The sequence below is a fragment of the Zosterops lateralis genome, assembly GCF_965231275.1.
Source record: "Zosterops lateralis genome assembly, chromosome: 3".
Lineage (NCBI taxonomy): Eukaryota > Metazoa > Chordata > Aves > Passeriformes > Zosteropidae > Zosterops > Zosterops lateralis.
The window spans coordinates 113,563,092-113,585,321 of NC_139764.1; the positions used below are offsets into that span (position 1 = coordinate 113,563,092).

The 22,230-nt window shown below is 48.8% G+C and overlaps 1 protein-coding gene across 1 annotated transcript; it reads right to left on the reverse strand.

Moving 5' to 3' along the window:
• Window positions 1-3,532: 3,532 nt before the first annotated feature.
• Window positions 3,533-21,711, reverse strand: LOC310907774 (interferon-induced very large GTPase 1-like). The gene is made up of 2 exons (XM_083858246.1): window positions 21,622-21,711; window positions 3,533-10,973 (listed from the first exon to the last, which is right to left on the reverse strand). Exon 2 carries the CDS (start codon window positions 10,969-10,971, stop codon window positions 3,655-3,657), a length of 7,317 nt encoding a protein of 2,438 aa, XP_083714372.1. The 5' UTR covers window positions 10,972-10,973; window positions 21,622-21,711; the 3' UTR covers window positions 3,533-3,654.
• Window positions 21,712-22,230: the final 519 nt, after the last annotated feature.

Below are 22,230 nucleotides of genomic sequence, written 5' to 3' on the forward strand. Positions count from 1 at the left end.
TTCCTTTCTTCCCACTCTTTTCTTTCCTTATTTGGTCCCTTGTTTTCTTCAGGGTGTCCACCTGAAAATCACCAATGACCCCAGGAGAAGCCACCTGAGCCACCAAAATCAGTAGGGTGCACATCTCATCCAAAATCTCCTAGGGCCATGGAAATGAGGCTTTCATCCCAGAGGAGTCCCCAGTTGTAAGAAACAACTGCTCACATTCAAATTTTAAATGTGCATTAAACCTCAACAAATACAACAAAGAACTAAATAAAGAAAATGGGACAGCAGTGGGAGCGTGGCTGCCTGCCAGAGGCTCACCCACAAAATGGCTGCTCCGTGTTTTATACCCCTGGTGTTGCATCAGCCAACTCTGGCCCCTCCCAAAGTCTGCCAGTCAACTCCTCTTTGCCATCTATTGCTGCAGACTTTTCTCGCAACTTGATTGGAGCTGAGGTGTTCCCCCATTCCCAACTGCTCCATGCAAGGGGCACATGTACACGCCCTCCCTCCACATGGCCCTGACCACCCTGACAGCCAAGGCTGTGCAGTGACAACAATACAGGGGGGGAAAGGGGACCATGGGGAGAGAACAGAGGCTGTCCAAACAACAAAGAGTGATAACATAACCCCACATCAACAAGACTTCTCTGAACATACACACAACATTCACTCCTTATTTGGGAGAGCCAATAATCATATTACCCACCAATAACACCCAGAAGACCCTAAAGCTCATCCAGTTCCACCCCCTGTCATGGGCAGGGACACCTTCCATTATGCCAGGGTGCTCCAAGTCCTGTCCAAACACACCTTGGACACTTCCATGGATCCAGGGGCAGCAACAGCTTCTCTGGGGACAGAGCGGGGAGAAGAAGGGCAGGCAGAAGAGAGCAAAAGGAGGAAGGGAAACTAAGAGCAATATCGGTGCTCTCAGAGCTCCCCACCTGCCCTTCCATCCCCATCCCAGCTCCTCCCAGCCAAGCACCCCAGCCCTGTCCCCCTCCATTCCCAGCCCCATCATTCTCAGTGAGTGCAGCAGACAGACCCCACTGGACAGTTCCTGCTCCGCTTTACAGTCACACCCCAGCACCAGCAGCTCTCCTCAGGACCCTGCAGGGTGTCAGAGACTGGAAAAATTGATCAAATTCCTTGATTTTCTATCTTATGCCACCAAAGTTCTGTGCAATTTTGACCTCTTGGGAATGACTGCTCAGTATTTCTCCTGTGTGCCAAGGCAGAGTAAAGGAACCTCAGTCTAGCCCCTTACATGTAAATGTTCTGGGGTGTTACACAGGATCACCAGGGTTATGGGGTGTTACACAGGGTCACCTTAGTCCCAGCTGGTGCAGCCTGGGAGAGCTGCTGCATCCCAGTGTCACTGGAAGGCACCACATCCAAGAATAACTGAGGTTGGAAAAGACCTTTAAGCTGTTTGTGCTCCTCCCCACAGCAGGGCCTTCAAGGAAGGAGGTGCCAGACAATCCCAGTGAGGGAGACTTTGGCCAAGGGGTCCTGGCAGAGACAGTGAAAGGTGCAGAGAACAGTCTGGCTGTAGTGCAGAGGGAGCTGGGACAGCTGGCACAGGTGAGGGACCCTGCAGCCTCCTGATACCCCAGCCCAGGACTGAGGCCATCCCTCCTTGCTGCACTGGGTCCTCTCCACTGCACCCACTTGTGGCACTGGGTCCCTCCTACTCAGTCCAGTAGCTGCACTGGGACATTCCCCACACAGCCCAGGAGGTGACACCATGGCCAGGGGCACCTCCACTCCCACTCTGGCTGGGGGATCCAGCCCAAATCCCCTCCCAGCCCAGCTGTCCCCAGTCCCTGGCACTCAGCCCTTGCAGCACACCCTCACACGGCCCAGCTCTGGCTCCTGTCACTGCCTCTGGCTCTGCTTGGCCAGGGCTGGCCTGGGCAGAGTTTGGGCCCATTCCCCTTTTGTCCCACAGGTTCCCAGCTGAGCAGCTCCAGAGCACAGAACCTCCCTGGGATCAACCTTCTCAGCCATCCGTGTGTGTGACAGGCCAGCCTTGGTTCCCAGTGCTGCCTCCCTTGGCACCTGCCACTGACATTGGTTTCCCTGGATGTTGTGGTTTGGGGCTCCCTGCCCTCTCTGCTGTCCCTGCAGACAGTGAAGCCCCTCCTGGAGCAGAGACCCTGAATGGAGCAGAGCCTCTGCTGCCACACCCCATCTCCCAGACCCTTGCCCAGGGTTTTGCCACTCAGCAGGGTCAGCACAAAAGAAACAGGCACCAGCTTAAGGAATAGGTGTCATTTACTATAATGCCAAACTGCCAAGAATCACAAAAGGATGAGCTCAGCAATGCACAGAATCATTACAACAAAAGATTGCATACAGTGATTAAGAAAGATACATCACCATTTACCCCAAGACTTGACCATCCTCCAGATGAGCTGTGGAGCCCCTGTCACAGAGAGCCACTCTGGGTAACTGGGAATTACTGTGGTGTGTCCACCTGCAGGCAACGAGGCTTCCGACTTCATGGTGAGACCGTCCTGTTCTTATATTGTTCAATAAACAAGGTGACATAATTTCTAGTGCAGGAATATCTGGTTTCATTCTCCTCTTGGGTTCCTCCCAAACTCTGACCAGGGCTCAAGGGGGAACCAAGGGAGTTTTCTTTGACCCTACATCCCCAAACAAGGCCAGATTTTGATTTCACAGTCTTGTCTGATTTCTAAATATGGAGAGGTAAATGCATGTTTCACTAATGAGCACATTCATAGATCATGTTTCAAATGATGCTTCGTTAATAAGCAGATACATTTAAAATATGCTAATAATCTTTCCCTAATAAGAGGATACATATAACATTAGGTTAAAACATATATCATTAGGTCACCTTTGGCTCAGGCCCTAATGTTCAGGCCTCAGGCAGGGCCTGTTGTTCACACCTTAGTAATTCACCCAGTGCCACCCCCCTGTCCCCTGCCTGTCTGCAGCACACAGAGCTCCAGACACCCCCACCTGTGGCTCCCCTGAACACAAAGGAGACACAGAGCAGCACAGTCCAAATCAACTCCTGTATTAGCAGAGCCTGCAGGGGATGAGGCTGGAGCAGCCCTTCAGCCAGCTCTCCACCAGGGCTTGGCCCTCACATTGCCAGCAGGGTTGCAGCACCTGCACAGCAAAAGCCCCCACAGCTCCCTGGGGCAGAGCCAGCTGCTGCCACCTTCTCCAGAGCATGGCTCCGGTGCCACCAGCCTGCCTGAACAGCAGCCTGCGTGGACACCTCCTTGCTCAGAAGAACTGCCTTTGGGGCACTGTCCCTTCTTGTCTCACAGCAGCTGATCCAAGGGATGCTTGGAGTGCTGCCTTTGCCCTGGCCCTGGTCCTTGGGCTCAGGCTTGGCCACGAGGCCCATCACCTCAAGGAGGGGGTTTCGACTGGCTCTTGGAAAAAGCAGAGGGAAGTGTTTATGTCAAGAAGACAAAAAGATTCTGGATTTTCATGAAGCGGAGGAGTTGCTGAGCAATGGCTGCAGTAACGTGCCTTATTTCATCAAATTTGCGAACAATTGGATACCATTGTCTTCATTGGGTTTGAAAACATCATCATTGTCACTGCATTGTGTGGAGAGCCTGGTACAAAATTCTCCTAATCTGCAAAACTCTTGTGGTTCTTCCTTCCCATGGATGTGGCCTAATGCTTGTCCAGCTCAGACAGTACTTCCTTCTTGGTAATTCTCTGCCACGCCTCAGGGATTTGTCCTTTGCCCTGAAATTTCCCATTGTACAAAGCTTCTAGCTTTGTCCTGAAATGAGACACAAACCATTTCCAGTACACCTGAGTGGATGAATCAGGAAGAATGTTCCAAGTGGAATAAGGAGGTCCAGCATCACGGTATGTCTTGTACTGGATCCATGGGCCTTGGGATCCATCACCTCCTCTGAATGCAAGATCACTTGAAACAAGGCTGGAACAAATATTAATGACCAGGTCGCGTGTGTCACGCCCATGTACCCACCATGTGTCTCCCGTCAAAGCTCGTGGGCGATGGAAGACCACCTGATGGTCTCCATCATGTCCCTGCATGGTGTTTGTGCAGACAGCCCCACAAAAGGGACACTGTTCCCAGCACCCTGAAAAATGCTTTTCCAGAATGGTGTGAGGCTGCCTTGAAAATGAGCTCAGGTCAGCATCAGCAAATTCTTTCTTGAGCCTGTCCCTCAGGGCACCCAGATTGTCTGCCATGGCACTGCTCAGGAACTCAATGTCTGTGACCTCCTGGTGCTCAATGCCCTTCAGGTCACTTCTGGGCAAGCTGATCACCTCGCTCAGTTCCCTGCAAAACTCATCCAGCCAGATAGAGACTTTGTCTTCTCTGTCTTTTCTGTCTTTGACAGTTCGGGTTGATAAAGTAACAGCTGACAGGATGTTTCGATAGAGAAGATCAAGGGAGGAAACTAAAAACTTCTCCAGCCTCCTGTTTCCATCTAAACAGTGACTCTTCACTCGTCTCTCAATGTAACCCTGAAAAAACTTTTTTGGAAACTTAAGGTACTGCTTGAAAGACTCAAAATTTTCTTCTTCTGCCAGGTATCTCAGGATGAAAACTTCCAGGTTGGCTCTGTTGCCCTGGAAATCTGGGAATTTGCCCTGCATGTCCTCAGCAATGTCTTTAGCTGTTTTCTCATAGACCGCCCGGCGAAGAGCTGGTTCAATCTTGTCACAAAGGAAAACAGCAAAAGTGGTGATTGTAGTGGCTCCTTGGCAGGAAATCTGGAAACATTGGAAGAAATCTTCTCTCTTGCTGTTCAGGTACACAACTGGGTCATTTGCCTTTTGGAATGCTTCGTGCATGGATTTAAACCTCTCTGCTGCCATTTTGCACAAATACAGAGACAAATCCATGCTGTATTCTCTGTTAAAAGTACATTTTGCATCACTGGGTACAGAGTTCACACCGTTTCGTACTTCATTGAGTATTTCATGAATAAAAATTCGACTGTAATCGCGTTTCTCCTGTTCTTTCTTATCAATGTTTGCCTTCACACGTGCTATGATGTTGTCTGTGATGTGCTGAAATTTGATCACATCAGCTTGGGAAATGTGCCCACGATTTGAGTTAGAGCCTGAACTCTTTGCCTTTGTGATGTGTTTCTTCATGTCAAAAGAAAATCCTCGGCCTTTGGGAAATGACCTGATCCGTTCATGGAAACCTGGCTCCTTAAAGTGCCCTAGAAGAACATCTTCAATTTCTGCATCAATATTCACCTGTTCTGGAGGAGGAGCAGTATGGGAGACTTCGGCAATCCAAGTGTTCCAGACAACAGTAAACTTGTCCTTCAGTTCTCTCTCACTGAGGCTCTTCCCTTTCAGAGTCACAGCCAGCTCCCTGCTCCTTTTCAGGAGCTCATCTTCATATTGCAACTTCCTTGCATCCAGTTTCCTCTGCTCCTTCTGTAGCTCAATGAGATTCTCACATTTCTTTTTTGTTTCATGAAGAAGAGTCTCTTTTAGTTCTTTCAGATTCCGCTCTGTGCTTGATTTCCACTGCACCAGTATCTCATGGTCTTTGTCTTCCTCAAAATACTTCTCCACTTCTTTCTCAATGGCATCACTTGTCTCTTGCACCAGCCCTTCAAGGTGTTCTCTGGTCACATTCTGCAAGTCCCCATTCCGAATTTTGTTGTCCAGTCTCATCTGTACGTTTAAGATGTGACTCCTCAGCCTCCAGGTCCACTGACTAAAGGCACTTTCCAGTTTCCTGTATAAAGCAATCTCCAGAGAATTCTTGAAGCTGAAAACAAAGTTTTCATTCAGCAGAGCATTCCAGAGGTCACCAATCCGATCTTTCAGGCTCGAGAGCCTCAAAATGCTGCTCTGCGACTGCTTCTGGACAGCCTGGAAGACTTTGGTCTTTAATTGCTGCACATTCCTGCTGTAGGTGGGGTTGGGGGGTGCCATTGGGGGGTTTCCTTCCCACAGGTGAGAAAAGTAGTGAATATGAGTGTTCACATCAAAGCCAATGACATCGCTGAAGGAGGAGATGTCACAGAATTCCTGCTGAGCAGCTACCACGGTCATTTCATCCAGCTTTTCCTGAAAACGCCTTCGCCCTTCCATGTTCTGCTCCTTGGCAGTTATTTCTCCCACGTTTTGGTGGACAAAGATGCAGCTTGGGGAAAGATTGACTTTCTTCATCCTCAGGAAAGCCTGCACAGCAATCTGGAGAATATCTTGCATTTCCGAGGGATTTTCTCCAAAGATATTGATCACAGTCAAGTTGCCAACACCAATGACAAAGGTGGCCAGCTCATTGTCATGGTTCATAGACTGTTTATTGGCCATCTCAATGGCACGAAGTCCCTCTGTGTCAACCACCAGCACAAAATCAAAGCCCAAGTCTTGCTGCAGCTCCTGGCCCACTGGGATCAGCTGCATAAAGGCTCCACGGGTGCATCTCCCCGCGCTGACGCTGAACTGCAGACCAAACATGGCATTCAGCAGGGTGGACTTGCCGCTGCTCTGGATGCCCAGCACGGAGAGCACAAACACTCGTTTGTCCCCCAGCCTCTCAATTAAGCTGTCAAAGATTGCTCCCACCCAGCACAAGGGCAAGTAAGAAGCGTCCCCATCCATCAGCTCCATGGGATATCCCAAAACCATCAGCTCTGCTGCAATTTCTGGCAGTTTGACAAAACTTGAATTATCTGTCTGCATTACTTGCAGAGCTTCATAAATCTGCCCTACCTCTCTCAGGAGGTTCTCCACGCTGATGGATGAGTCATTGATTTCATCAGAGAGGGCATCTAAGCGACTCAGCAACTGAGCATTCACACTGGTTTTTTCCTTGCTTTTCTTTTGTGCCAGGATTTCAGTCCATAACTCGTGATAGTCTCTCTTCAGTTCTTCAAGGCGAACGCAGGACAGCTCATCCATAAAGACCTTCATCCACTGCAGGAAGTATTTCTTGGTATCTGCTGGCTGGGTCTGGAGAAAAACAAGGAATGATTTCATCAGTGAGTTGAGAGGAAAAGCTTGCTCAAGTTGCTTGCTTCTTATTGATTTCTTCTCATTTTCAATTTCGCTGCGATGATGCTCAATGCTCTTCTTCCCCTTCTCCTGCAAGCGAGTGAGTTCTTTGTCCTTTTTGCACCACTGGTTCCACAGTTTTCCTTGAAGCGGCAGCAGCTGGGATTTGATCTCAGACAGTTTCTCTTTCTTCAAAAGGTCCACCAGCTCCTTGGCCTTTGCTTTGGCTGTGAAACACACAGGTTGATCTGCATCCACTATGAATCCGTGCTGGCGAGCTTTGTCCACACAGGTGTCCAGGCTGAAATGTGGATTAGACACTTCAAGGAGATTCCCAATTGTCTTGGTCAGCTGGTCCATCAGTTCTGCTTCATTTCTGTTCTTGAGCCCTATTCTTACGGTTTTGCTGGCCTGGCCAGCTGCAATGTTCTCCTTTTCTGCGAGAAGACAAACCAAAGGCCTTTGTGACTTCCACAGGCCCTGCAGAAGCTTTTTCCCCCTGCTGTCCATGTGCTCTGAATCGGACACAAGAGCCACGTTGACAGCAGAGATCTCCTGCAGGAACTGCAGCTGTGCTCCGTGATCCCTGGCGTCTCCATGCAGGTTACAGAAAGCCACGCAGCACTCAAAGGTGTCATCGGGGCTCCCACTGGGGCAGTACCAGGCGATCTCCACCACCCCTTCCATCAGCAAACGCTCTCTGGTGCTGCCCCTGCAGTGGCGGTGGAAGAAAGTGTCGTGTTTGCGTCTGCTCAGCAGAGCGTTCAGGAGCTGAGACTTGGAAGAGGAGGCCGAGCTGCCAATGCGGATGAAGGACACGATGGGTGTCTGGGCCTGAAAGATGAGTTTTTTGTAACTCTTTGTTCCGGCCTGCTTTCCTGACTTGTCCGCCTCTTTCCAGCTCCTTTGGATTTGGCTGAGGGCGTAGAGCGGGAACTCAATGTCTGAAGTGCACGGGTTGGGCACCAGCAGAGGCAGCGCCAGTTGGCAGAAGGCCAGCTTGGTTGCAAGGGTCTGTCTGAGGAAGTCATCAGCACAATGGAAAATGGCCATCTGCAGGTCCATGGGGTGCACATGGCTACCCTTGATTGCATGTTCAGGGGCTGCTTCCATCAGATTATCAAGAAAATGTTCGAAGGAGTCTGACGGTTCATCCTCATTCTCTCTGGTTTGTGGCATGTTTGAAAGGCGTGGGTTTTTCTCGTCCCAGCAAGTCAGGTACCTCACCTGGTAATCCATGGTTAACAGTTTTTGCAAGAAGTTTAATGGCAGTTCTGTGTCCTGGCTGGGCAGGCAGTCTTGCAGAGATGTCTTGCAGATGGTGTGGAAAGCTCCCATCACCATTTTTCTTGGATAGTGACTTTCAAGTCCAAGGCGCTTGAGCAACTGGAGGAACTCCTGGTTTGCAATGGGTTCATTGGCTTTGGATTGGCTGCTGTCTGGCTTGGACTTGGACTGACTGGGGATCTCAGGTGTTGCAAAAGTGTCTTCCAGGTCACTGACTATGTTCTGCATCCTTTCTTCATCACATTTGTCATCCAAGCACCCACTCATCAAGGAACGCAAGCCCCCTTCCAGCCTCTCCCAGTCTTCACCTTCACTGTGCTTTTGGAGGAGATTCTTTACCCGTGTGGACCACAAGCCTTTCATGTGATCTTCCATGAAAACTAAACGCTCCCTCTTCTGCTCAGGAGACAGCTCTTGACTTTCTGGTGTCACAGTCAGACCCGTCAGCAGAAGGAAGGCCTCAGCTCTGCCAGCATCTTGCTCCTTCAGCTTCATGTACTCCTCACGTGCCGCTCCCATTTCCTTGGCCATGTACTGAATTTCTGGGTGTCCAAGGAGGTGCTGGAAAGTGCTGCTTTCCACCTGGTACCCTGTGCTGGTGGCAATCAAGAGCACCAACAGTTCCATGTCCTTCTGAGCCCGTTCCTGGAGAGACTGGAGGAAGGAATAAATGGCGAGGCTGCAGGTCAGGGTGGCTTCTATCTTTGCTTCATGAACGGCAGAAGCAGAGCTTTGTGGTGCGTAGGTGACAGCATGGATGTGCTCCTTCATTTGCTGCAGTGTTTTGATGAGCTCGCCAAGCTCAGAGACTTTGGGAGATCTGGGAAGTGGGTGCTCAGTCTTGAAGATCCACTGCATAATGAAGGAAGCCTCAGGGAAGTCCTTGACAGAGTAGATATGAGGATCCAGGAGGCTTCTCAGCATTGCCTTGATAGAGCTGGTGTTTTCTGGAGGTGACTCCTGGCAGCGGCGCACGGTGTTCACCAGGAAGTCCTGCAGGGTTTTGTCTGACAGGCACACGTTGATCCACACACTGGGGTTCCTGGTTTTTGCATTCAGATGATCTCTTAGCTCCATCAGCCTTTGCAGCTTCTTTTCATCCACTTTCACCTCCCAGTTCTTCACAGTTCCCATGAAATCTCTGGCCTCTTGCACTGCAATTTCTATTTCCTCTCCAAAAGTGTTACCAATGCTCTGCTTGGTCAGCTCTTTGTATGCATCCCTGAGGGCTCTGCTCATCTGACCCACAGACTTAAAATCCCCACTGTGATTGTACATGATGACATCCCACACTGGGATCAGCTCAAAGCCACGGTCGATAACGCACCACGTTGTGTTATCAGACACCAGCCCCGTTTTCCACTGAGGAGGAGAAGCTGTGTCTGGTGGGCCCCCTGTGTTGACCACATAGCGCTGAATTTCTGTATGGGAACTCTCACTGGCTCTTCCAAGGACAGAAGCTTTTGAGCTGGATTTAGAAATATTCAGGGAGCCCCCAGCACTGGCCCCAACGCCACCCCAGCTGGCCTCAACAAAGCTGTTCAGTGCTTTAGATGTTTGTTCCTTCATCTCTTCCCTCTGCTCAGCTCGGAATCCTTCTGTCCACGCCTTCCACCAGAATATCCCCCCAAAGTGGAGGGGACCCTGGTTCACGTGGGACCCAAACCTGATGAAGAACCTCTCACACCTATCCAGCAGGGGGGCCTTGTCTTGAGTGAAGCTCAAAAGCTGCTCCATGTCTTGCAGCTCCTTCAGAGCCGCATCTGAGAGGAGAAGCTGATGCCTTTGGAAGTAGCAGGAGGCCAGAGGGATGTACTGGTACATGGTGCTGCAAAAGTAGCTCTGCTCAGAGTGGGACTGGTGGGTGTCCTGGGACTGTGAGGAGCTGCTGTGACCTACACCTGCTCCAACAGTAATCCCACAGAATGAGGCTTTGGCAGAAACGCTTATACTGAACCCCAGCTGCTCCATGGACTTTTTGAAAGTGGATTCTGCTGCAGAGGATGAGAACTCCTTCCTCTCAAGCAGCGATCCTTGCTCTGGCCCGGAGAGCTGGAATCCCTCAGGAACCCTGAGGAGCTGCTCTCGCTTTGCCAGCACATCTTCAGGTCTGCTGCTTCTGTAGATGCCCTGCAGGGCCAGTCCCCCCGACGCCCGCCTCAGCACCTCCGTGTCAGGGATGTTCTCCCTCCTGACTGCTGACAACTCCTGCTGCTCCAGCTGCTTATGGATGCCCTCCAGCATTTCTGCCAAGGGTTTCTTTCGTGATGGCCAGAACTCTTTGGGAATCTCCATGGCTTGCCACAGAGTCTCTGCTTTCTCCCTCACTGCATCCTGGCTGTGGCTGTGGCTGTTGAGCATTTCTGTCAGATCCTTCAGGGCTTGTTTGGCCACTTCTTGTCTTTCCTTTGTCTTCTCCAAGCGTTTCTTCTGCACGTCTTCAGCGGTAGTTTTCTCATCTGGTATTTTCAGGACTTTCTGCAGTGCCTTTTTCTCCCAGGGGTGCCGTACCTCACACTCCAATTTGAGATAATCTTCATATTGCAGATGTTGCAGAGCTTCTCTGCACTTGATGCCCAGGATCTGTGTCACCTTGGGGAGCCAGTATCCAGCATCCAATCCTTCCTTCTGAAATTCCTCTGCCAGGAGCTGTGCCTTTGCATCCCCCTCTTGTGTGTCCTTCTGCAAAGCCATGACTGTGGAGGAAGAAAAGAAACTTTCCCTAAGGTGCTGGCAGAGGCCCCAGCCTCCTGGCAGAGGCTCTGCAGCAGCTGCAGCCCTGGGGATTGCTCCCAGCCAGCTGCTGGAGCCCAGCCTGGGATGGCACAAGAGCCAGGCTCTCCTTCCCAGCATACTGCATGTTCCTGTTGCCTTCCTGTTTGCAGCATCAACCCTGAAATTGAGTGTGTATCCCAGAGATAGCAGAGACATACAGAGACACGCACACAGACACAGAGACAGACACACAGAGCCTCTCTCTGCCAAACGTCCTGCCATGGACAAGGTGCTGCCTTCACCATCACCCACATCCTCCCAACAGAACTCCTCAATCCACAAGTGCAGACAGCCAGGGCCATTCCAGACTCCCTGGAGCACTGGCATAGCCCCTGTGCCCATCCAACAGCCCTGCCTGCATCCTGCACCCTCTGCCCAGCCCCACGCCTGCCCTGCTCACTGCCTGGCCCAGCCTGCTGCTCCCAGCACCCGCAGGCAGCACTCACACGCTCCCCCCATGGGCACCCCACACTCCCCAGACCCGCTCCCCCCATGCCCGGCACGGCCACACGGGCTCTGAGCTGTGCTCCTGCTCCAGCTGCCAGAGCAGCCCCTCCCTCGCCCCACTCACACCTCTTGCCAGGACCTGCTTCCTGCCACACTCAGGGGGCCCAGCCCAGTGCAGGGCCAAAATCCACCTTGTCCCTGCTCACACCTGTGCCTGGCCCATCCTGCTGGCCCATCAGGAGACACTGGAGACTTTGGGAGCCCACTCAGAGAGGGGCTGTCAGAGTCTGTCCAAGGATGTGTTATGCCTCACAACTGTCTCCGATGGTTGAAGACCAAGACCCCCGAAGAGACTGGGGAGAGCCCCTGGCCTGGCTGAGGTGGGGCACCTGCCGAGGACTGATACGCATCTCCACGAGAACGGAATGCAAGAACAATAGTAGCTCGTTACAGTGGACTGAGCTGACTATACTGACCGTGCTAGAAGGGTACAGCTTGCCGCTTGTTCCTGAGCACCCAACTTTGACGCAGATGCCTGCACTGGCCCAGTGCCCTCTTTGGCTCCATTCCACTCGCCTTGGTCCTCTTCCTGACCACCCTATAAAGACTCTGCGGATCCCGTGCACCCTTTGTGATCACCCCACTGGAGAAGATCGCGTCTATGGGCATCTCTACGTCTTGAGGACCTCCGACTCTCCACGTGGTAGCTATAACCCCCCTTCCCCTCTTTCTCTATCTTTCTCACTATTCTCTATTTTCTCTCCCTACTATCGCATTGTGGGCACTAAATAAAAGTGCAATTTTTGTTTAAGCAAACTGGTTTGTCCCCTGTTGTGTCTTTTGCGCTTTGAGATCTCCAAAACGAACCATCAGGTTCCCCGCATATGTTTGCGGACCCTGACATTTAAATTGGCGTCACGGACAGGATCTTGATGACTGTGGAGTTGCGGGTTTTATATAGTTTGTAGAAGGGGAAGGACCCTCGTCTCAGCCGCACCTAGCACGCCACTTCGGTGAGCGCTGTTAGAAAGCAAGGGGGGTGAGGGAAAATTCCCGCAAACTGTATACACCCAGGCGAATAAGCACTCCCTGTCATCAGGATATTTCAGAAACGATCTCACTGTGCAAAAGATGGGACTCTGTGTTTTGAGCTGCTTGGTGTAGTTGAGGAGACAACAGGTTTTTTTTGTGAAGAAGTGCCTCCCAAGCAGCTGGGTCTCCTCTCCCATTCCAGGGAAGCGAAGGGAAACACAGTATTATCTGTGCCATTGTTCGTAACTTTAAGAATACCTCCCTGAGAGTGGTTTTTGTCCCTTCACAAAAAAATGAGTGAAAATTCTAGTACAAAAGATAAGGATATTCTTTTTGCTTTGTTAACAAAGCATGGTGCTAGACCTTCTCCAGCCGGAGAAGAGTGGGCACAAGATAATTGGTTTAAGTATGAAAACATTGTAGATAGAATATATTCTTTGCAACATGACGCTAAGTATAAACTGGGCAGAAATAAAACCATTCTTTGCTCAGTTTTGGGGGCCTGCCTTTCGGCAGCCATAAAAACCCATTTTAAACGGGTAAGTGAAGAGAGAGCAGAAATAGAATCCCTGCAAAAACAATTGGAACATGAAAGAAATCGAGAGGGAGAAGTAATAGAATCCCTGCAAGATTTGGTAGAAGCTTTGCAAAAACAATTAGAGCAGGAAAGAAGTCGGATTTATTTGCTGGAGATTTCCCTTGCAGAAGAGCGGAGCAAAAATTCAAAACTTGTAGATTCACCAAAGGAAACAGGAGGAAAGGAGACATACAGCATTAAACAGATATACCCTCAGAAAGAATTAGCACACATGCAAAATTCTGGGGAACTCTGTTGCTCCAACTTGAGACCTCTTGTCAAAACAGAATTTAGGTATATAAATGCAGAGGATCATGACCCCCACATAACCACCAAAGAAATACCATACACAGCCACTGAATTAGCTAAATTAAAGAAAGAATACTCCAGACTTTCTAGCGAATCAGAGACGGAGTATGTCTTTAGAGTTTCACTTACTGGGGGTGACCAAATTAAATTAAGTGAACAAGAAGCAAGTGGCTATTGGGGACATGGAGTTTTCTTAACAACAGGGAATACATGTGCTCCATGGTCCCTGACACAGCGTGCAGCTTACTGGGCAGGGGGACTAAGCCCCCTTGAAAGGGGTGACCCTCTGGCAATAGTCAGCACCCCGGACCAACTCCTAGAAAACATACACAAAGCTGCATGCTTGCAAATGATACATGAAAGAAAATTGATTTCTGACTATGAGTCACCCATGCAACAGCCTGTCAAACCTGAGATTGTGACCCCCCTAATTCGAGGTTTGCCGGAGTCTCTTAAACCAACAGTAATTCTTTTTCAAAAAACAATAGCACCTATCACTCCGGTAGACAGGCTTGAAAGATTTCTTGGACACACAAGTGATCAAACCGGTTCCACTGACTCCACTGACTTCTCGCCTTTTGCTACTCCTAGCACACAATCTAACAGCAGTCATAACAGTGGAAAATACGGACCAGTGAAGCACTCAGAGGACAAACCCGAAAAACCCAGAGAAGTCAGGCACATTGCTTCTCCTAATGAAAAACCAGAAAAGGGAGAACAAATCTCTAACTAGCAGCAGTTGTGGTTGCTAGGGCTGAAAAGGGGACTACCTCGAGAAGTAATGGACAAATTGCCTTATGATAAATTGGTTAAAATAAAATTGCTGCTTTTTGAAGCAACTGCTCACCAAGCCCTTGGCCCTATTCATCCTACAGATCCTTTTCAGGTAGAATGGAGATTTGCCACCTCAGGATTGTCATTGTATATATGGCGAAGGGGTCCTGAAGGCCCGATCAGATCTGTCAGCTCTTACTCCTGTGGCTTTAAAGATGCTGAAAAGAGGTACACTACCTGGGAAAAAGGCTTGTTTGTGGTTAGCTTAGCTCTCGTAGAAGTGGAGAAAATTGCACAACAACAACCAATTGTTTTGAGAGGCCCCTTCAAGGTTAAGTCAGTCACTACTGGGACCCTCCCACCTGTCGGGGTGGCCGAGAGGACCTCAGTAAGACAGTGGTCTACTCAGATTGAACATTATTGTAACATCTTCTCAATAACTAAAGGAGCTGTGAAAAATCTAGCACTACAAGAAGCAGAAAACTTGGATATCATCCAAGACAAACCTACCTCAGCCATTACCCCTCCCTTTTCCTCCGAACAGCCAGCAAATCCTTGGTTTACTGATCCTTCTGCCTTTTGCCTGACAGCTTCAAGCATAATTCCCTCACTATGGGGACCAAGCGATTCCAGCAATCCAGCACATTGCCCTGGACAGTCTGTTTTGGTGGACCTCCCTACTGTAGGGGAAGTACCACTAGTGCTGAAAACCCCTCTGAATAAATATACATGGGCAGCCTTTGATGCTCTAGGGAAAGAGCATCAAATAAATACAGGATGGGCAATTTTCATCATTCTAACCTCCTGCCTCCTCGTGGCAGATTCTGTTGTGCTTACTTTCCACAGGAGAACTCCGAGGGACATGAAGGCCATATAAACCATGATAAATATTTTAAACAGAAATTTTAAATAGCATTGATTCAGAAATATTAATGAATAAATTGGTTGCCACAATTAGAGATTTGACCAAATTACAACAATTATTATAATTGTCCTTATTGGCTTTGGGGACACTTCAGTGATTGCTATTAAACATATTACCAAACTGGGAAAAGATAAATGTGAATGATAGCAAATTGGTAATTGATACACCTGGTGCTACACAAAACAATGTTTCTTTGGCCCTTAAGCTGCATCCAGGCACAGCTTTGGATGCAAATGGTTGTTGCCTTAATTATAAGGCAAAAAGAAGAAAGAATTCTTCCTACTGAAATTTGGAAAATAATTTGGAACAATTCAAATTATTTTCAAAGAGAATTCCAATCCTGGTAGAAATTAGTGAACTTTACCTATAACCCCAATACTAACACAGTTACAGCCTTTGTGTTAACAATAGGTAATGCTTCAGTGCATTTGATTTTCCCTATCATTGCATTAGGTATAAATCATGATGGAGCTATTCTCTATCCTTCCGAGCATAGAGAATGGGCCCATCAAACTGGTGAGAAATGGCAAACTGTCAATTTAGAATCTTGTGTTGTTAGGGAGCAGCAAGGTTTCATTTGTGAAAGTAATGCAATCATAGCTCAGGACATTTGTTTGGACACTAAGCAAAATATTTGTCATTTTGAAGTACATCCTAACGAAGCTCCTGGAACAGTGCTCGTGTATATAGGCAATGGGTGTGCATGCTTTAGGACTGTCTGAGATGTTGTAGTTGTAGAAAATGCAATAGTAGATACTAAAAATCACTCAAATTTTTGTGTTTGTGATTTTACCACAATTACAGGATGTGACTTTTCTTATAAAGTCCCAGCTACATCCTCCTTTTGATTTTGGTTTTGATTGGCCTTGTTTTAGTTAACATCCCTTTTGCAAAGGACACTCCTAAAGTTATTGACATAAAATGCACTACCCAGACAGCGAAAGTTAAGCCTGTAACAGCAGTTTGATTTGAAATGGTTTGTTGTTTTGATTAATGTTGCTTTGTCTTAGTCATGTTAATTAAAATTTAAGGGGTGTTTTTTGTTTTGTTTTGTTTTGTTTTTTGTTTTTGTTTGTTTAGAAATTATCATTTTAAAAATTTAAAGAATTTTGTGAAAGAAATTGTTTTCAATTAAGTATTTGATTGAAAATTGTAACTGTTGATTTTAATTGATGGTATTATATTAATTATTTAGTAATTTGAGTTAATATTTTGAAAAATTGTTATATTATTATTTGGTGATTTATGTTGATTATTTTGAAAAAAGTTGTTAAATCAATTTTTTTTAAATTTTTGTTTCATTTTTTGCTTCTATTCCCTTTCTGTACTTTACCTTCTTTCTCTCTCTCTCTCTCTCTCTCTCTCCTACACCCTCTCTATTGTCTCTGTTTTTCTGGGATATGCTGCCAATGTGGATGAGTCCTGAAGACTTCACGAGACTACGGAACCTGCTGATGGAAGAACACCTTTGTCGTCAGTCGTGAGTCACGGGGTGGTGTCAGAATCTGTCTGTGGATGTGTTATGCCTCACAACTGTCTCCGATGGTTGAAGACCAAGACCCCCGAAGAGACTGGGGAGAGCCCCTGGCCTGGCTGAGGTGGGGCGCCTGCCGAGGACTGATACGCATCTCCACGAGAACGGAATGCAAGAACAATAGTAGCTCGTTACAGTGGACTGAGCTGACTATACTGACCGTGCTAGAAGGGTACAGCTTGCCGCTTGTTCCTGAGCACCCAACTTTGACGCAGGTGCCTGCCTTGGCCCTGTGCCCTCTTTGGCTCCATTCCACTCGCCTTGGTCCTTTTCCTGACCACCCTATAAAGACTCTGCAGATCCCGTGCACCCTTTGTGATCACCCCACTGGAGAAGATCGCGTCTATGGGCATCTCTACGTCTTGAGGACCTCCGACTCTCCACGTGGTAGCTATAATCCCCCTTCCCCTCTTTCTCTATTTTTCTCACTATTCTCTATTTTCTTTCCCTACTATCGCATTGTGGGCACTAAATAAAAGTGCATTTTTTGTTTAAGCAAACTGGTTTGTCCCCTGTTGTGTCTTTTGCGCTTTGAGATCTCCAAAACGAACCATCAGGTTCCCCACATATGTTTGCGGACCCTGACAGATGCGTGAAGAGTGTGCCAAGATTCTGTGTGGGGTTGGGGGCCAGGGGCTGCTCTTCCTTCCAGCAGGGGTGATCAACACAGGGGCCATGTGGCCCAGTGGGTCTGACCTGAGATCCTGCTGCCCTGTGGTTGTTTCCTTTTTGTCCCCTCCTGGTATTTTCTTGCCTCAGCACTGTGACCAGGGCTTGCCAGCTTGCTTCTCTGCTCCTCTGCTGCTTGGGAGCCCAGAGCCAGTGCGTGCTGTGCTGAGACCTGGGAGCAGCCCCGGCCCCACCAGGCCCCACCTCAGACCCAGCCATTGCCAGTGAGTTGTTGTTATAAATAACTATGTAGTGATTGTCATTCACAATTAATGACTTTTGTAAATTATTTTGATATAGTACATCTTGTAATCTCTTTTTAACTGCTTTTGATATAGTATAATTTATCAGCCTTTTATGGTTAATACCCTAATGCCTGTGTAGGTTGTATATCTCAGTGTGATAAATATATATTATAGTTCAAGCTTTTGTAAAATATTAAAATAGAAGAGATGTACTATGTATTATGACATTAACTTTTGCAGAACTAATTGTAGTTGTGAAATATTAACTGATGCCTTTATTTTTGTAACTAACTGACAGTAGTGAAATAGCTAGCGTTGATTGAAAGTGCTCGTAAAAATGGCTATAAATGCTGTATGATAAGATAATTTAAAAAAAAAAAAAAAAAAAAGGCAAATAACAGTGAAAAAGCAAGGAGGAAACTACCTAAACCCTTCGGCTATCAATAACTGTCAAACCACAGACCAGGGGGCCTAGTAAAGGAAATAATACACAAGATTTTCAAAACCACATCTGCATTGTGGCACGTACTGTTAGAAGATGAGGTCAAGGGTCAAACTAAACTAAAGAATTCCCAGAAAATGTCAACTTAAGTGAATGTCTGAATATGTACAATCGTCATGAACATGCATTTGACCAATACAATGAGAAAGTATATAAGAAGAGTTTTTCTGGGACACAAATCCCCCTGTGCCCCATCCACACAGGCCCAGGAGTGTCCAGAAATATGACGACTGAATTAAAACCTTCAGAGAAATTATACACATAAATCCACATAGACATGAGGAAGAAATGGAAGTTTAGTTTTAAATAGGTAGAGAATATTTTAATTGCCTTAAGCAAATAAGAGACTGAATTAGTTAGTAAGAAATGGACCTAAAACCTAGTTTAAAGTCAAGTAATTTTACCTTTTCCAAACTTAACTAAATTCTAGACATAAGAAAAACAATGTAGCCTTGCTAAGCATTCCTAGATGGAACAGGTAGAGTCATAGACGTAGAATTATGTAAAAATTACAATTGCTTTCGCACATCAATCTTAGGTCAGGATAGGTCCAGCAAGACTGTAGAAATTTTGTGTTTGAACCTGGTTGGCTGAAAACAGAATAAAACGCACTGCTTTGAGAATGCCAGTACGCTCACGGGACACAGATTACGGGTGCTGTTGCTCCTTCTACTGCTGCTGCTACTACTGATAAGATGCTGCTGTTTCTGCTTGGGACTTAGTGACTCCCTTAGAAGTCTTCCAGGCATGCTGGCATGGACTGTAACAGCTTTGCCTTCATGAGACTGATTTAGCCATGCAATAAAGGACTTCTAATATTAAAATCACCCAGCTTTTGATCTTCAATGAAGACATACCAACATCTCAATATCAAATTTTTATAGTTAACTGTGGCAATTTGCCAGACACCCCAGCACTGGATACTGTCCCTTTTATCCCTTATTAAACTTTGATTTAAAGACTGAGCTTTGTTTCTCATGCTGTGCAACGGAGCAACTCCCGGCCCAGTCCCCACTGCTTCTGCCACTGCTTTGGGGTTTTTGCTACACTTGGATTCCCCACCCGGCTCTGCAGTGGCACTGAGAGCGGCTGCTCCCCGTGGGCTCTGCAGGGGAAGCCAACTCTCCTCTCCCTGTCCCCGAGCCGCCATTGCGGGCCCAGAGGCGGCCGACCTCGCACCACAGCGCCCCCTGCAGCCGCGGGGGAATCATTGCACCCGCCCTGCCCGGCCAGAAGCCACCAGCGCCCCTGCTGGCTGTACTCGGAACTGCACCGAAGGGGCGGTGCCTGACAGGTGAGACAAGGCTGCCATTGGGTTTCTGCCTTTCTTTGCTGCTGCTACTGCTGGTGTTTGTTTCTCCTGGTATATATACATATACCCTCTAGTAAATACTTGTTATTTCTTTTCCTGTATCTTTGCCTGAAAGTCCCATAATTTCAAAGCAATAATAATATGGAGAGGAAGGGGGTCATATTCTCCATTCCAGGAAGGTTCCCACTTCCTTGGCAGACACCTGTCTTTTAAAAAAGGACTGGTCCATCTGTGTTGGCCACTTTAAATTGAAAAACCCCTGAAGGACAAGGCAGTCAGGGGTCACAGCCACTGCAGACTCAAGAGGCTCGTCCTGCTCGTCATCCTAAATTTCCTTCCACAAACCCATTAAGCCATGGCATTGATCAAGGACAGCCAGTTAAGCTGAGCTTTTTGGTATTCAGGAAAGCATTTGATCCTGCCTCTCTCAGGACCTTTCTGTATCCCCCTTAATTCAGGCCATTCCATCATTCCATGGTTCTCACTCAATGGACATGGCACTTTCACTGGACACATGCCGTTAAGCCTTTGGGGTTTTTGACACTGTCACACAACCCTGAAAATTGTCCAATCTCAGTGCACTTGTACACTGCAGAGATTTATTCCTTGCAAAAAATCCTTCTGAGCATTCAGCTTCCATCCCACCAAGGCCACAACACTTACCAGCACAGATACCAACCCAAGGGGCTTGGAGACAGGTAGAGATCCAAGGGCTCCTGCACCCTTCCAGAACCTTCAGGAGCAGCTTTCCCTCAGGAATCCCTGAAGATTTGGGCAATCTGTGCAAGGGCTGTGGGCTCTGATTCCCCTCACTCACCTCACAGCAGATGCTCCCCTTGCTCCCAGCCTTGGCTTCTCAGCAGACACCGGCAGCCGAGGGCCCAGCTCAGGGGACACAGCACAGCAGCAGTGGCAGGCCTGGGACACACGGCAGGGTGTGGAGGAGAAGATGGGAACCACCTGAAGAACTCAGGAGGAAGAGCACCAGGAAGGAAAGGCCCAAAATCCTAAAGGAGAAGAGCAGACAGTCAGGAGAAGGCAACCCATGAGCATGGAGGATTCATTCCAGGGAGCACTGGAGGCCAACCCTTCTTCTCCACTGGGGAAATCAGAAGCAGGAAAAGACACTGGCTCGAGATAGGGGCAGTTCAGCAGCAGAGGAAAGCTGGGCATGCTGCCAGAGCACAGGAGGGACTTCAGACACCAACTTTGGGCACATGTCCAGAAGCTACCAGGGCAGCAGAGCCTCAGTGCAGGACAAGCTGCACAGCAAGGGAACTGCTGGCTCAGGGTCACTGCTGGAGTTTGTCCACTTCAGCCACTGGTCCATGACGAGTCAACTCCCGAATTCTCTCCCACCAGAGCACTGCCAGGGCTGGTTCAGTGTCAGGAGCCAGAGGGTTCCCTGCACAACATTAACTCCAGCCCAGCCACAACCTGAACCTGCCCCCAGGCACCCTTGGCAGTCCCTGCACAGCTTCCCATTGCTGCAGGAATAGGGAAAAAGCCCCATGTGACTGTGTCAGTGCCCACAGAGAGGCACTAAGCACATTCAGGGCATAACTCAGAATTGAGCTCCTCCTTGGAAGCAAATGAGGGAAGCAGCAAGGCTGGCAGCAGAACCTGCCATGGCAATGCCTGCACCCCATTTCATGGGAACAGCCCCCCAAGAGTGTTTTCCCCATCCCTGCCCCAGGGAAAGGGGCTCTGGGAACACTGCTGCATTTGTGGGACTGTCCCCGGCACCAGAGCACTCTGGGTACTAACAATGAGACTGCAAGAGAGGAGAATCCCACCCTCCCTGCATGGGGAGGAAGAGGAAGAACTGAGCTCCTGGGCTTGGGGACAGAGCAGGATGTGCCGTGCCTACCCCTCATCACCACGGAGCTGCCCTGCTCCCCAAGGAGCGGCTCGGGGGCCAGGAACCCCCAGCATCAGTTCCAGGGCTCCTGCCTTCAGGGGAGCGCAGCCATCCGGCCCCACCTCTGAGCCCGGCCCCCCTCCCAGCTCAGCCCCGCAGCGCACACGGCTCCCCCGAGCTGCCCCAAAGCGGCTGCCAGCAAAGGCGGCTTCCTGCAGCCCACGGAGGAGCACACACTGCCCGCCCCCTGCCCTCAACACCCCTCTTCTCCTGCCCTGCCATTTCCCCAGCCCTGCCCAAACACCGGCAACAGGAGGCAGGAGACCGACAAGGTCCCTCTGCCTGCTGCTCCCGGCCCCACGGCTCACCCCCAGGGCCCTACCTTCTCCCTCCGTGCCCCGCAGCTCCTGGGATGGGAGAAGCCCAGCACAGCCTCTCTTTATGTAGCCCTGACTCTTAACTGGGTGCGGTTTCACCTGAATTGGGGTACAAGGTCATTTCAGTAAATCACGATTTTTACTGCAGCAGTGTGAAAATGGAACTATTCTTTGGAAATCAGATAATTGAATTATGGTCCAAATTCCATCCTAGATGTGGTTCAATTGGCTCACTGACAACTCCTATCTGTTGCAAACATCTGACCCTTTACTACTGTCCTGATTCTTTGGAATAATATTGTAAATTGTGAAAGCTGGATATGCATATATGTAAAAAAATCAGGAGAAGGCCTTTGGATAAGGGCCTGAAGGGACAGGACAAGGGGGAAATGCTTCCTGCTGATAGAGGGCAGGGATAGATGAAATACTGGGATGGAATTGTTTCCTGGGAGAGTTGAGCGGGGTTGGGATGGAATTCCCTGAGAAGCAGTGGCTGCCCCATTCCAAGACAGGGACACCTTCCACTATCCCAGGCTGCTCCAAGCACCATCCAACCTGGCCTTCCTTGGACACGTCTCCAGCTGAGGAAGCAAAGCAGGAACAGTGCCTGGCTG